A 12209-nucleotide genomic window follows, 5' to 3' on the forward strand; every position below is an offset into this window, starting at 1 on the left:
ATTGAAAGGTTATGGCTCAGATGGCCATGGTTACGTATCGTGGTAACATCAGTGTTGTTTGTCACTTGTCTCCAATGATTTATTGTGGGAAGCCTCAGACGCCACAAAGAGATGTTGCAATGCACAGAAACCACATTGCAGACACTAGAAATCTGACGGAAAAGAGACTTTGTGTCCAGAAATGCACGCAACAATGTGTGTCCTTCCCTTCCTACTGCACCACCTGGAGAGCTGGGGAAAAAATAAAATCTTCCAACCCTGCATATAATACAAGTTTATCATATAGAGAGGCATGTCTGTAAAAAAAATCCTTTATCGTCCACATAGTCCTCTGTTACTATTTTGATGTAATTTCTCAGAAACATTCACATCAGCACACTGGGAGAAAACAAGATATAATGTCCTTATTAGTACGTAGCAAAGCATATCAATCCTCTGGATTTACTACACCATGATTTTCTGGAGTATACATATTGTAAAATCCATTGTGGATTGTCTGACTTCCTGTTGCGTCTGAAAAATGATTCTGATATGTCTGATAAATATAGTTAAAAAACATTGGCAAAATCATTTGATATAAATATCATGCATGGATCATGCAGGAACAGATCATAATTTGGGGAAACAAATGTATTCATTTTGTGGCTGAGATTTAGATACATGTGTTTCTGTATGGTGTGTACAGTATATGAAGCTATCACTACAGGTTAGCTTAGCACGAACACTATACACAAGATGGAACAGCTAGCATGGCTCTGACCAACATACCAGCATCTCTAAAGCTCACTCATTTACATGTTGAATCTTCTTTGATAACATCTGTATTAAAGTGTAAAAAACAACAATTCCTTTTGTTAATTGCTTGATTTTATTATATTTGGACCCAGGTATGTGTTTCCAACTGTTCCCAGGTCTTTCTGCAAAGCACCTGCTGGATGTAGCTTCATATTTAGCATAGAGGCATTAGCGACATCGACCGTCTCATCCAACTCTTGGCTAGAACTTGAATGGGTGAATGGCAAGAAAGGGAACTAGCAGCCATGTAATTATTGTTAAAGCTCAGCTTAATATGACAGTATCATGCACATAAATGGTAGACATGATATTTGGGGTGTGGGGGTAGAGTGAGTTTCCTGTGACAGAAGCAAGTTCCTGTTATGTGGAACTTAGACAGAACTCCCCTATATAGATAACCACACAAACACACACACACACACACACACACACACACACACACACACACACACACACACACACACACACACACACACACACACACACACACACACACACACACACACACACACACACACACACACACACACACACACACACACAGAATATTCCACCTGTGTTTTTAATCAGTGAACCATTGATTGCATATTTTCAAGCTTAAGTGATAGGTTCGTTTTCTCCAGAGATGTCATATGAAAAGCACATGATTTTTGAGTGATTACAGCCAAGAATTGTATGAGCTACCCAGCTCAGTCTCACAGTCTCATACCCAGCTAGCGGGGAACATTCTCACAACTGTGGCTAACATTACCTACAGGTTCTAATAATGTTTTAAAGAAACGTTTTATTCTGATGTTCAAAGAACCTTTTTAGGATGTTTATTATTTCAAATAATGTTCCTATAAGGTTTAAGGTTAACTAAGACATAACGTTTTAACTGCAACATTCAGAGGATGTTTTGAGGATGTTATTGAGGCCTGAGATGACAGAAAGTATTTTATAAAATGTTCCTTTAATGTGATATGTTAACAAAGGTGGAATGTTTTGCCTGCAACTTTCTAAGGATGTGTTTTGGACGTTGTTGGGGTAACACATTAAAGATGTTCTTTATTGATGCAGTCAGAGCTTGGTAAAGCTGCATTCTCCCACTATGCTCCCTTTTTATGGAATACGCTGCAAGTAAAACTTTGTCTAGAGGCACTTCCTACTGTAAATGCTTTTAAAGGTATGCTACGATTAGCCCTTCATGAAACATGTAACTGTTTTACCTGATGCTATTGCTGATGTGATTATGCTTCTTGCCACTGCACAAATGGCCTTCTGTATTTATATTTGAATTGTATGTTTTTTTTTGTTTAATGCCCTTGTTTTATGTTGAAACTTGTTGTGTGCCGTGTTGGTCAGGACTCCCTGGAAGAAGAGATCTTGTATCTCAATGGGACATTCCTGGATAAATAAAGGATAAATAATTATTTTTTTTTTAAAAACGTTCCCTCAATGTTACATGATAACAAATGAAGAACATTCTCCAAGAAACATTCTGAAAATGTTTTCAGGATGTTATTCTTTTTTTATAAAACGTTCCTGTGATGGCAAATATTAACAGGGTCATGGTCAACGTCAGATTTATTTCTAGAGTGCTTTAAAAAACAAACTTGTTGCATTTGTTTGAAAAGGATGTTTTAAAAAATCTGATGTCACCATATTTTCCTTTTGAAAAAAACAAACAAGCAAGTAATTCATGATAAGCTGTAAGCAGATATTGCATGTTTGCGGTAGCATGTGTGAGTTCCCAGCTAGACATTTTTGGTTCTCAAAACATTCTGAGAATGTTACCATTCGTTGTTCTAGGAATGTTTTCAGCGGGACGTTTTATTTTGGTTCCCAGAATGTTCTTGTGAAAGGTAGGATAACGTTCTCTAAAAGCATTCTTATCATTTTTGGTGATAACTTAAGATGTATGAGCGCATTGAGACAATGAATAGGATGTATAAAAATGCATTTATGCATGCCAATATTCACTTACATGCACTTATAATCACACTAAGGTATGTAGGCCCACAGTATTCATAATATCATATGTGTAAAATATCAGAAAATAATCACACTTTTTTCTGACTATAAAGGTTGTGTCTCGTATGTAGGTTCTAACTGTTGGATAAGCTATCTGGCCTGGTGGTTTGTGAGGGCTCCGTACAAACAGTGTCCGCTGTTTATGCATATTGGATAAAAATCGTGATTGCACCCTTTAGATTTGAGACCGACAGACATATAGAAGAACGGACCGACTGTCACTGCCCCCCCCCTGAAACCCCCCCTCTGCCTGCTGGTCTGCTCTACACGGCTGGGAGCAGGGCCGGACTGGGACAAGTCAGGCAGGGAATTATACACCCAGCCAGGCCACTACCAGTTTTGTTGCCATTTTGCTGGATTTATTTGTCAATATTTACAGCGTTGCTGCCCATAGTGATAGCCCTCTAGTTTAAATTTACTACAAAAATAAACATATGGAGATGGGTTACTATTTAAAAAAAATTGCAAATCTATTTAGGAACCTATTCATTTGAACATATTTTAATTGGGGGTGGACCTCAAATCCTATAGGGGGGTCCGGGGGCCTGCTCCCCCGGGAAGATTTGTTTTTAAAAGTTGGACTTAAATGCATCAATCTGGTGCATTTTGAGGGGGAAATAAAGAGACTACACCCATATGAAACAGAACTGTATACGTTTAAATAATCATAAAATCATAAGAACACGGCCATAACCAATAACATATCCAATATGAAAAAACATTGAAACTTGTATATTTATTTGTTTTTGGTTCATTTATATGTGTGAGTGTGTCCGGGCTCCTGAATCAGCCTCTCCTGTCTCCCTCCTCCCCCCCCCCGCTCCTCTTTGAGGCAGCAGCAAAGACTAGTTTTAGCTCTCAACAAGTTTTAAAAGTTTATCTTACCTTTTTTCACCTAGTTAACATTTTATTTGTATTATTCATGCATATTTTACTAATCACTCCCCCCTCAAATGGAAATATGTGTTTACATAGATGGTGACCAAACCGTTTGAGACCCACAGAGATAACTTAGACAAAGTTAACTATCTAAACACTCAGAGAGTCCTTTACCTCACCTGAGCTGTTATCAGCCTCTCAGTCTGACAGCAGAGGACTCTCCCCCCACCTTGTTGTTGAAACAGCTCCTTATTAGCACCAGATGCTAACAACAACAATACACGTAACCGGTGCGCACGCTTTCTCTCTCTCGCTCGCGCCACACATACACACACACCCTGCCGAGCTTGAATGACACACAGAGACCAATCGACTTTCAGTTACGCGCGCTACTAAAGAGACAGGCTACCATGGAAACCAAACAATGGTGTAGCTGTATTAAAGTCCGAGTGGAAACAGTCCTGAGTGAATCTGATTTTGTCAGAAATCGGGAGAAATGCGGGAGAAATATGACCCCGGGAGGAAACCGGGAGAGGGCAATGAAATCGGGAGTGTCCCGCGAAAATCCGGAGGGTTGGCAAGTGTGTTCTGGCAAGTGGCAACATAAAAAAATCTAACTTGCAGCAGAAAACGTTTTAAGAATAGTAGGGCATAATGTTCGAACAATGTTATCAAAAACATTTGAAGAAGGTCATCACAAAATATTTTAAGAATGTTTTTAGAGAACGTTATCCTAGCTTTCAGAAGAACATTATGGGAACCAACAGAAAACTTCCCGCTGAAAACATTCACCACAGTGAATGGTAACATTCTCAGAATGTTTTTAGGACCAAAGACTTCTAGATGGGTAGTCCCAAGTTTTATTTACATAGAATTCATTTATCAAATGATGCTTCAGGTAGTATTATTTTTGACCTATCAAAAAAACAAAACTTTTATTTGTATGGTTGTTTACATTTTTGTTTAATTTGTTTTGTCACTTTTTCTTTTCTGTTTATAAATGTATTTTATTATTTTAACCTTTAGGTATTCGGGCAACTTCTTATGAGAGACGGGATTCTTATTATTTGTATTCTACCTTACAGTAGTAATACACGTACAGAATCTGTTTATAATGACCTTTAGAAACAATGGAACGGAAAATGTGTCTTTGAGAGAGAGTGTGTGTGTGTGTGTGTGTGTGTGTGTGTGTGTGTGTGTGTGTGTGTGTGTGTGTGTGTGTGTGTGTGTGTGTGTGTGTGTGTGTGTGTGTGTGTGTGTGTGTGTGTGTGTGTGTGTGTGTGTGTGTGTGTGTGTGTGTGTGTGTGTGTGTGTGTGTGTGTGCGTGTGCGTGTAATGCTCAATTCAATATATCTGTACTCACTTCCCTGCTAATATTATCATTAAGGAAGATAATAAGACTTGTGTGAGTTGACATTCTCCCCGGTCATAATGACCAACTGCATGAGACATAGTAGACGATGAAGAAGGGATGTCATTGTCCTATTATGAATCATTTGGCTTTAGTTGGTCACGTCTCACTCTCCTTTCCCTGTTACTCAGCGAGGATATGGAGCCTAGATGCTTCTTTTAGTTTCATACAGTGTTTTAGTTTCATCATTACTGAACCAGACTCTTAAACAGTACCTCTGAACTGCAACTTTGTTATTGTTGTGACAAAAAACTGGATGTCTTCAGAATGAATAATTTTCTCATCTAGGATAAGACTTTTTTTTAAATGTTTCAAATTAAATTCCAAGCAATTCCTGAATTACCAATTCATTTTCCTGCAGAAATTGTATTGACGTTTAATCAATGTTGACCTTTTTCAACCCCACAGAAATGTGTATTGTGTGCAACCATGCAGCAATGTTCAAACCACAATAGTAGCATTTCAAATTCTAATCAGCATCTTAAAAATGCCAACTTCTTACGATAAAGAGTTGGAATTATTTTTTGGAACATATAAAATAAAGTGAAGCATAGGGCATCCTCAAGTTTCTACATGACATAATGGTGCAGACATTAAAACAGTATTATAGGTTTTAATGGTTCATCGATCAAGCGTTATAAGAAGTCAGTCAAGCATTGAAGCAAGCAGACAAAAATCTGCTTATATTTGTTTTTCAATTTTGACTTTTCTTGCCTGGCATGCACAAAGGTTTCGTATTTATTTTTACTGGGTTTTATACCTTTCAAGTACCAAAGACTTCCATTGGCGATTTTAGCCATATGTAATATGTGGTCAATGAGCTAAAAGGTGGTCTATCATGAGTAAAATCCACATTGTTCAGCCCTAGTTGCTGTTTGTTACGATGTTATTTTGAATTGGTCACTTTTTGTAATAATCCATGATAAAAATGAAACAATCCACATGTATTTCAGTACAAATATAGTTTTACTAGAAAAGGACTTTATAAAACAGTGATAGTAAAACCTATCTGTAACACAGTGCCACATTCCATCTAAAATTCCATACAACAAGAATTGAGATACATTACATCTAATTTATCATAAGCATCTTATAAAGCACCTCTACACCAACGGCAAAGCCTTTGGGAGCTATTTGGGGTCCAGCATCTTGCCCTAGGTATTTATAACCTGTTGGAAGCATAGGCTGGGGATTGGACCACTTACACTTTTGTAAACGACTATACACCCCCTGGGCCACAACCGCTCCTACAGCCTATATATTGTATATCATCTGCTTATGCAAACAAAACAACTCAGGTTAAAAATCAAAAAAGAACATGGCTCTTAAAATAAAAATATGCTTTGCCACAGGAATACAAGAGTGAGAAATATTTACAGATATATTTGTAAGGTATGAAAATAAATGCCAAGTTTTCTCTTGATTTGGATTATAAAACTCTAATAGCCCTCTAAAAGTAGAAGCAGAAGTTGGAAACAAGAAGTTGGTCAGTGATATATGAATACAAAATATATAAACACAAGTGATATACTATTAGGAACATCCAAATGTTAAGCTGCAGCTCTAACTACTGGCTTCAACCTGAATTCACCTTATCAGTGTGGCAGTAAAATAAGGAATGTCCCTAACATGTTGTAGTCTTGTGCACACTAAACAGCTTCTGCGGTGTGTTGCTGCTCACAGTTCAGGCAGTGATAGGCATGTTGTCCCTGTAGCAGGCTGGCCTCTGGGGGCCGCTGTAGCTGCACAAGTCCTGGTAGATGCGAGCCATCTGATCACTGGCCAAATTGTCAGACATGTCCAGGTTTGGGTTATTGCAGTAAGGCTGGGAGCGACGCGTGTTTACTGCCTCCAGCAGGTGCTGACAGTTTAACACCGTGATCTGCCATTGGGAGATGAGACAGAAATATGAGTTATTGTTGTCAACATACAGAATTTGCAGAGATTGGTCTTTAGAAGTCTTTGGAAGGTGTCAATACACCAATTTCTAGATAAAAGAAAATCTTTGTGTTGCCCAACCAGACTATAATTGAGTGAGATACGTTTTATGGCTTGTCTGGTCTTACCTGCACAATGATCAGTTTGCTCTTGGCATTGCTGAGATCATGGAGCTCCTCTCCAAAACACAGAGTCACTGTCGGATCAGGAGCAGGAAACTGGCCATCCTGGTACAGCTGTAGAGCTTTAACATTAAAAAGATTGTTTGTTATAAATCTATCAACATTCTGCTTTACTTATTGATACACGTTTTTTGGGTTTTGCATAGATTTATTATTTAAATGACCGGATAATGTAGAGGCTTACCTTGAAGAAACTTTCCTGTATCAAAAATCTTCACTACGGCATCCCTGTCCAGTTTAGAAGGCATGGGGCTGTATTGTGAGCCCACTTCTGCCAGCCCGCTCCAGAAGACCCGGCTCTGGCACAGCCTTTTGATGAAGATGCCCTCTTGGTTGGCACGGACCAGTACCCCTCTCTCCAGGTGGCCCAGGAGCTTACGTGTGCCATGGCGCTGTCGGTCATGCTCTATGAGCTCAGCAGGAGGGAAGTTAACACTCTGCATGCTGTCTGAACTGTAGAGAGCACCACGTCCCAGGTGCTGTTGTGGGGAGATCCGGCAGCCTTCAGGATGAGTAACTTGTGTCGTGTGCATCAGCTTTCCTCCATAGAAGAAACTGACAATCATCTGGGAAAAAGCTGGAGTAGAAAACATTTCGTTAGCAGGGTAAATGAATAGAGGGCAAGGGCCAAAAGCACAATACATGCAGCATTTTGAAATCCATTTGTGTTATTATTACTGTTAATGCCTAACTGTAGGTCTGCTGTTATTAATACGCTTTAATGAATGGCAAAAATACCTGAGCTGATATTGCCTGTGGGCAAAAGGTCCGGATGCAGAGGGAAAGCTGTGAAAAACAGGAGGAAGATTTGAGTCAAGGCCCTTATTACCACAGTGGACATGACCACACTGTCATGTCATTCATTTTGCTGCATCATCAGAAATAACATTTTTCTGCACGATCTCAAAAACAAATAGGCTCTCAGCCTGTTCAACAGGATGTTAGTCAATACTTCCATTGCAGAGTTTAACAGACAAGCAAAGAACCTCTACTTAGCACCCACAAACACAGGGCATGTCATTGTGCTTTCCACTGTGGTTATGTTCAAAGACATTAAGGCGCATAGCGTTTAACGACATAAGAGTCTTGCTTGACAGGAAAAAAAAGAGATATGGCTGTGCACTGCAGCCTACATTACTGCACCACTTACTGAAAACACTATAGTTTAATTTAGTCAGAGGATTATGTGTTGAATTGTAAATTGTTTACCATTGATGCTGCCTTGGGACCAATATTCTGGACTGGCCTGGATACTACTGGCCTGGCTTTCCTCCTGTAAAAAAAGATAAGTTATAAGCCGTTGACAACAAAGCACCTTTGTACACTTCACAGTTGCGTAGACCAAGTTCAGGTCACAGTGGGGCAAACAGAAAAGAAAGTGACACCAAAGTTGAGTGTCAATAAAGGCAAAGTTAATCTGGCAACCGATGTTAGAGGTGCAAGAGAGAGATAAGGAATATGGTGTAATAAATGGTTTAATCAGATAGGTAGTCCTATACCTCTTTAATGAGCTCCTCTATCGCTGCAGGGCTGCAGTCCATGTCGGTTATATCACCAGAGCTGGTGGTCCCTGCCATGGTCATCACTGAGCTTTTGCCATCTGGTGAGAGAAGAATACATTAAGACTCTATTTGTTGTACAAAAATGGCACTTATTTTCATGATTCATAATTATTGCAGGAGAATACCAGGAACTTTACCCTGCAACATTGCAAAAGCAGTTCTAATGATAGCCTTAAGGCAAATGTCAGTTAAGAGTTTTAGGCTTTAAGGACATCAATTGTTCACAAACTCACTCTTCTGCTCTTCCTCGGGCACAATGCGGTAGACTTTATAGGGCTCAGAGATATCCAGCTGCGACCTTTCTGCCACCTCCTCAAAGTCAGGGCTTTTATTCAGAGCACAGCGGAGTCTGGTCTTCCATGTTGCGGGCTCAGCCTTTTCCCCCTCCTTAAACTTGCCTTTAAACACAGCCCAGGCCTGTAGAGGGACAAAATAAATATGACTCATTATTTTGTGTAGGTTGTTTTAGTAAGTTGAATACTTTAATGAAAGAAACAGAAACAGAAAGAAAGCAAGAAAGACAATGTAGTTTAAAATAATGATAAAAGGTATTTATTAGAAATGTAATATTACATATTAGTGTTACTCTTGGGCTTTGGCTTTGTTAACAATAATGTGAATTTAATAAAAAAAGTTTAGAAATGTTATGTTTAAAATAAACATGCGTGTACAATGAAATGTGAAAGTATAAATAATACTTTAATTCTGTCCCAAATAAATTGACTTGAAGAAGTCTAGAAAGATCAATCAAGATGTATTATGAAGTTTTGATTTTACGCGCAGCCTTGTGCGTAAAACCAAAAATCCATCCACAGTTATCTGTCTATGGGACCACATGAGAGTGGAGTCATACCTTGAAAATGGATGCGTCTACTTCTTGGTTGTAGTCCTGTTTCCCTGCGTGTTTCCATGGAATTCGGAACATAGTGCGGCTCCCATCCTCCCACAGCAGTCCCGAGTACTGCCCGCTCTGGATCTGCTCCACCAGCCACTGCTTTAGTCTGCGACCTCCCGTGTTTGACATCATGCTGGAGAAAGGATGTTCTGGAGAGTTCCCTTCAACGAGGAGGACATGTTCATGAAAGTTAGTCAACAAATATAACTATTTACAAAGTCTTATTTGAGTTTAATATGCACATCGTTAAGCAAATTAAAACGTTGACCCTTTGAAATCAAAAGTAAAAAAAGCACTTACAGTTTGATGAGCTGTCAGCCCTGTGTGTTATATCCTGAGATGGTGATGGACGTCTGTCTGTAAAATATATTATTGTGCTCGGTGTTATGAATGAAATAGCTGGGAGATTATGTGACGCTGACTCACTCCGACCAATGAGTGCGTTGAAGCTTCAGTAGACCAGCCCATTCCGGAAGTCTTTTTCTCCTAACTGCGGGCATTTACAAGAAATGGCCTGACACAAGCCATGGTTGTAAAGTCGCTGCCCACGCTAAAAAGTTACAGCGACGCGGGGCGCTGAATAAACCGGGAGAGTCACAAGTTACCTTAAGTGCTGTGGGGGATTTCTGCGATCCAGACCAAAGTAATGCGTCCCTCCAGCGCCCACTCAGTAGGGTACGGAAGAGAAACCTGAAAAGGTTCCTGTGCAGGTATTACACAGTAGCCCACTATACCCATCTGTATGATAGTGTGTGAAAAAGTTAGTGTGTCATGTCCCCTGGCCCTGGGACATATCCCTGTTTCATCATTCCTGGATATGATGGCGGTGGGCTTGAGAGGAAAACACTATGCGGATAACATTTTTTTATTTTGGGTCAGAGGAGCAATAACAGTGGACTTAGTAATAAAGCCACATTATATGTATTCTATCATCATCTTCATGGTTATCTAAGGAAAGGCTAATGGCCAAACTTCAAAATTACAATAAAGCATACAAACTTTACAAAGCATACAATAATGTACTCTTAATGTATATTTTCATAGCACCACTGTGAAATCCCCCTGGGTCGGATGTAGTTGTTTCAAGGAAACAGAAGAGTTTGTATTCCTTGGAAGATTGTTATGAGAGCATGTTGATGTACTTCAGGAAGTGAAAATCTTGAAGATGCATTTCTGATGGTTTCAGTAGTAGGCCATTGATGTGTCTCTTAAGGTCCAAGGTTATTTATTTAATCATACGAACATAACTACAGTGTAGTTATGCCGATGAAAATCTTGTGTCACAGGCTTCTCCAACAGAGCAACACAAAACACAGATAAACAGAAAATATAGTGCAAGTAAATAGTAATACAAAAAGAAAAATAGTTTTAAAAAAGTGAAATAGTGCGATAAGAGTCTATGTGCAAGTTATTGAAATGGGATATAGGTAAATAGATAAATATTTTTAAAATATGTTTTAAGTAGCAGCCAGAAGAATATTAGGGATGTTGTTTCAACTGTTCAGGTTCAACAGATTTTGCTTCAACAGTTCAGGTGTTTAACAGTCTTATTGCCTGTGGGATGAAACTGTCTCTGAGTCTGGTGGTGTTAGTCCGTAACGCCTGCCAGACGGCAGCAGACAGAACAGTTTGTGGCTGGGGTGATGGGGGTCTTTTATAATCCGGAGGGATTTCTTCCTGAGGCGCCGGGAGTAAAGGTCCTCCATGAATGGCAACTCCGTCCTGGTGAAGTTCTGTGCAGTTTTCAGCATCCTCTGTAAAGCCTTACGATTGAGGGCGGTGCAGCTGCCGTACCAGGCCGTGATGCAGCCAGTCAGGATACTCTCTATGGTGCACCTGTAGAAGGTTCCATGTTGAACCTCCTCAGCCTGCGGAGGAAGAAGAGTCGCTGTCGAGCTAAGCACACCAAGTTCATGATAGAAAGATAAGTAGTACATGTTGAAGTGTGAACACATATATATTGTGATATTGATTTTGGTAGGCTTTTAGTAAATATTATGAATATAGTTTGACTGAGCCATATAAAGCCATATACACCTTTAAATTACATTCCCAAGTAATCCTGAAATGTGTAATAAATGAAATCAATGTCTTCATTAAATACTGTTTAAAGTTCATGCATAGTGAAGTCTAATTACATTTTAAATGACATATCTTATTGATGGTTATGCCAAAATAATTGTAGTTTGTTTTCATATCTCATGTTTGATACCATGAACTTTTAACAATTAAAAAAGTGTGTAAGCCTATATTATTTTTATGACAATTTCAAGTGATTAAAAACACTGTTATTTTCATGAAGCTGCACATTCAGTGTCTTGTGCTGAAGAAAGCTTTAGCAGATGATCTGCTGAGTAAATCCTAGAAACCGGCCAAATCTTAAACGCAAACCGAAATAACAGAAAAGCTTTTATTGGTTTTATGGTGTGGTAGTCAAGCAGCTTCATGATACAAGCAGCTAATGTAAAGGTGAGCTAACAATACTAACATCTTAATTATCTGCCCAGGATTTCTTTAAATTACATGACACGTCA

General features: G+C 39.2%; 1 protein-coding gene across 1 annotated transcript; it reads right to left on the reverse strand.

Moving 5' to 3' along the window:
• Positions 1-6045: 6045 nt before the first annotated feature.
• Positions 6046-10081, reverse strand: irf8 (interferon regulatory factor 8). Its single transcript, XM_034112578.1, has 9 exons — positions 9976-10081; positions 9634-9836; positions 9014-9197; positions 8718-8818; positions 8428-8491; positions 7957-8004; positions 7403-7795; positions 7165-7280; positions 6046-6980 (listed from the first exon to the last, which is right to left on the reverse strand). Exons 2-9 carry the CDS (start codon positions 9805-9807, stop codon positions 6783-6785), a joined length of 1278 nt encoding a protein of 425 aa, XP_033968469.1. The 5' UTR covers positions 9808-9836; positions 9976-10081; the 3' UTR covers positions 6046-6782.
• Between the last annotated feature and the right edge of the window lie 2128 nt (positions 10082-12209).

The sequence above is a fragment of the Pseudochaenichthys georgianus genome, chromosome 3 (assembly GCF_902827115.2).
Source record: "Pseudochaenichthys georgianus chromosome 3, fPseGeo1.2, whole genome shotgun sequence".
Classification (NCBI taxonomy): Eukaryota; Metazoa; Chordata; class Actinopteri; order Perciformes; family Channichthyidae; genus Pseudochaenichthys; species Pseudochaenichthys georgianus.

Coding starts and splice junctions, on each gene's coding strand:
- irf8 (XM_034112578.1), bottom strand. CDS start 9,807: ATGATGTCAAACACGGGAGGTCGCAGACTAAAGCAGTGGCTGGTGGAG. Junction 8,005..8,427: donor GTCCCAAGGCAGCATCAATG/GTAAACAATTTA, acceptor TGTTTTTCACAG/CTTTCCCTCTGCATCCGGAC. Junction 7,796..7,956: donor CACAGGCAATATCAGCTCAG/GTATTTTTGCCA, acceptor TTTCTACTCCAG/CTTTTTCCCAGATGATTGTC.